The sequence below is a fragment of the Neomonachus schauinslandi genome, chromosome 1 (assembly GCF_002201575.2).
Source record: "Neomonachus schauinslandi chromosome 1, ASM220157v2, whole genome shotgun sequence".
In the NCBI taxonomy this organism is placed as follows: Eukaryota; Metazoa; Chordata; class Mammalia; order Carnivora; family Phocidae; genus Neomonachus; species Neomonachus schauinslandi.
In genome coordinates, this window is record NC_058403.1 from 18,729,035 (window position 1) to 18,731,087 (window position 2,053).

The 2,053-nt window shown below is 38.2% G+C and overlaps 1 protein-coding gene across 2 annotated transcripts; it reads left to right on the forward strand.

Moving 5' to 3' along the window:
* The first annotated feature begins 570 nt into the window (after positions 1-570).
* LOC123324419 (aminoacyl tRNA synthase complex-interacting multifunctional protein 1-like) lies at positions 571-1,628 on the forward strand. Of its 2 annotated transcripts, XM_044913788.1 has the most exons (2): positions 607-668; positions 807-1,628. In XM_044913788.1, the coding sequence occupies exons 1-2, from the start codon at positions 626-628 to the stop codon at positions 1,559-1,561; spliced, it is 798 nt and encodes a 265-aa protein (XP_044769723.1). In that variant the 5' UTR covers positions 607-625; the 3' UTR covers positions 1,562-1,628. The 2 variants fall into 2 exon arrangements, with proteins under 2 accessions (XP_044769722.1, XP_044769723.1); XM_044913787.1 differs by having other exon boundaries at positions 571-1,628.
* Positions 1,629-2,053: the final 425 nt, after the last annotated feature.

The window sequence follows — 2,053 nt, forward strand, 5'->3', positions numbered from 1 at the left end:
ATGAGAAATAAATTTGTTTATATGCCGCCTAGTTTGTGGTATTTTGTTATAGTAGCCCGAGCAGAGTAAGGTACCAAGAAATGGGGATAAGGGAAGGAAAAGGATATTACTTTGAGAGTGAATGTGCAATAGAAGGACAGGTGGAAAGATGACCTAAACACTACTATTTGGACATTTGTGTACAGTAAGAAAGTTTTACAAAGTAGTGTGAAAAATCATTTTAAGGAGGCTTGAAGTATCTATAATATTACCAGTTGTCTGGCACTTTTTATGAATTCAACTAAAATACTGGAGTTTTGTTGTGTAAATTATTTAAAAAATGACTATCAATTTAGAAAAATGTTTAAATAGCACTTGGAAATACAAAGGAAATAAGAAAATGTGTAAATTGTGGAAGAAAAGCAAATAAGCTTTGGAATGTTATCCATATAGAAAATATTGCACATGAAGTTGTAGGTCGTCAATAAATATTTCTGAATGCCTGTAGAAGATATGAGAAAAGAAAGGCCTTAAGAAAGTCATAAAGAAACCCCGGTGGGACTGCTCCGGACTGAGGCTGCCCGAGTGAGGCTGCCCAGGTTGCTCTGTCCACCGATTCATGATTTTCTGCCGTTTCTTGGCAAAAATGGCAACTAATGGTGCTGCTCTGAAGAGACTGGAACAGAAGGGTGCAGAAGCAGATCAAATTATTGACTATTTAAAGCAGCAAGTTGCTCTTCTTAAGGAGAAAGCAATTTTGCAGGCAACTTTGAGAGAAGAGAAGAAACTTCGAGTTGAAAATGCTAAATTAAAGAAAGAAATTGAAGAATTGAAACAAGAGCTAATTCAGGCAGAAATTCAAAATGGAGTGAAACAAATACCATTTCCATCTGGTACTCTGCTGCAAACTAATTCCACAGTTTCTGAAAATGTGATACAGTCTAGACCAATAACAACTATAACTTCTGGTGCCAAAGAACAGATAGGAGGAGGAGCAGAAGAAAAGAAGATGAAAGAGAAAATTGAAGTGAAAGGCGAGAAAAAGGAGAAAAAACAGCAGTCAGTAGCAGGAAGCGCTGACTCTAAGCCATTAGATGTTTCTCGTCTGGATCTTCGAGTTGGTTGTATCATCACTGCCAGAAAACACCCTGATGCAGATTCTTTATATGTGGAAGAAGTAGATGTTGGAGAAACAGCCCCAAGAACAGTTGTCAGTGGCCTGGTGAATCATGTTCCTCTTGAACAGATGCAAAATCGGATGGTGATTTTACTTTGTAACCTGAAACCTGCAAAGATGAGGGGAGTAATATCTCAAGCAATGGTAATGTGTGCTAGTTCACCTGAGAAGGTTGAAATCTTGGCACCTCCTAATGGGTCTGTTCCTGGAGACAGAATTGTTTTTGATGCTTTTCCTGGAGAACCTGACAAGGAGCTGAATCCTAAGAAGAAGATTTGGGAGCAGATCCAGCCTGATCTCTTTACTAATGATGAGTGTGTAGCTACATACAAAGGAGCTCCCTTTCAGGTGAAAGGGAAGGGAGTGTGTAGGGCTCAAACTATGACCAACAGTGGAATAAAATAAAATACTTCATTTACTGAACTACATTGGAGAAAACTTTAATAACAATAAAAAGAAATATATTTGTCACTTGTACCTAAAAAAAAAAAAAAAAGAAACCCTGGGGGAGGCAAGGAGAGAGGTTGGGAAGGAGAACGTGAGGCTTGTGAAGATGTGGAGCAAAACAGAAGTGGGACTCAAAGGAGTGAAATGAAATGAGGAAAAGGAGACAAAGTCATTGCTGAGTTCAGACAAATCAGAAAAAGCTCAGACATTGTTTCATTATTTTCTAAATAATCTGTTAAAGAAAATAACAATCATGGAACGTGCCTACCGTCAGAAGGGTGTTTTGAGAAACCCATGAGCTCGCACTTTTTTTTAGTAGTTGGCAGCAGGATGAAGGGAAAAGCGTGAAGTGTGAATGAGGAAGCAATGAATTCTTACAACTTTAGGTTTTCCTTTTTTCTTTTTTTAGATGCATTTTGAGTTTCTCTGGGTTCTCCCCATGATCTCTCG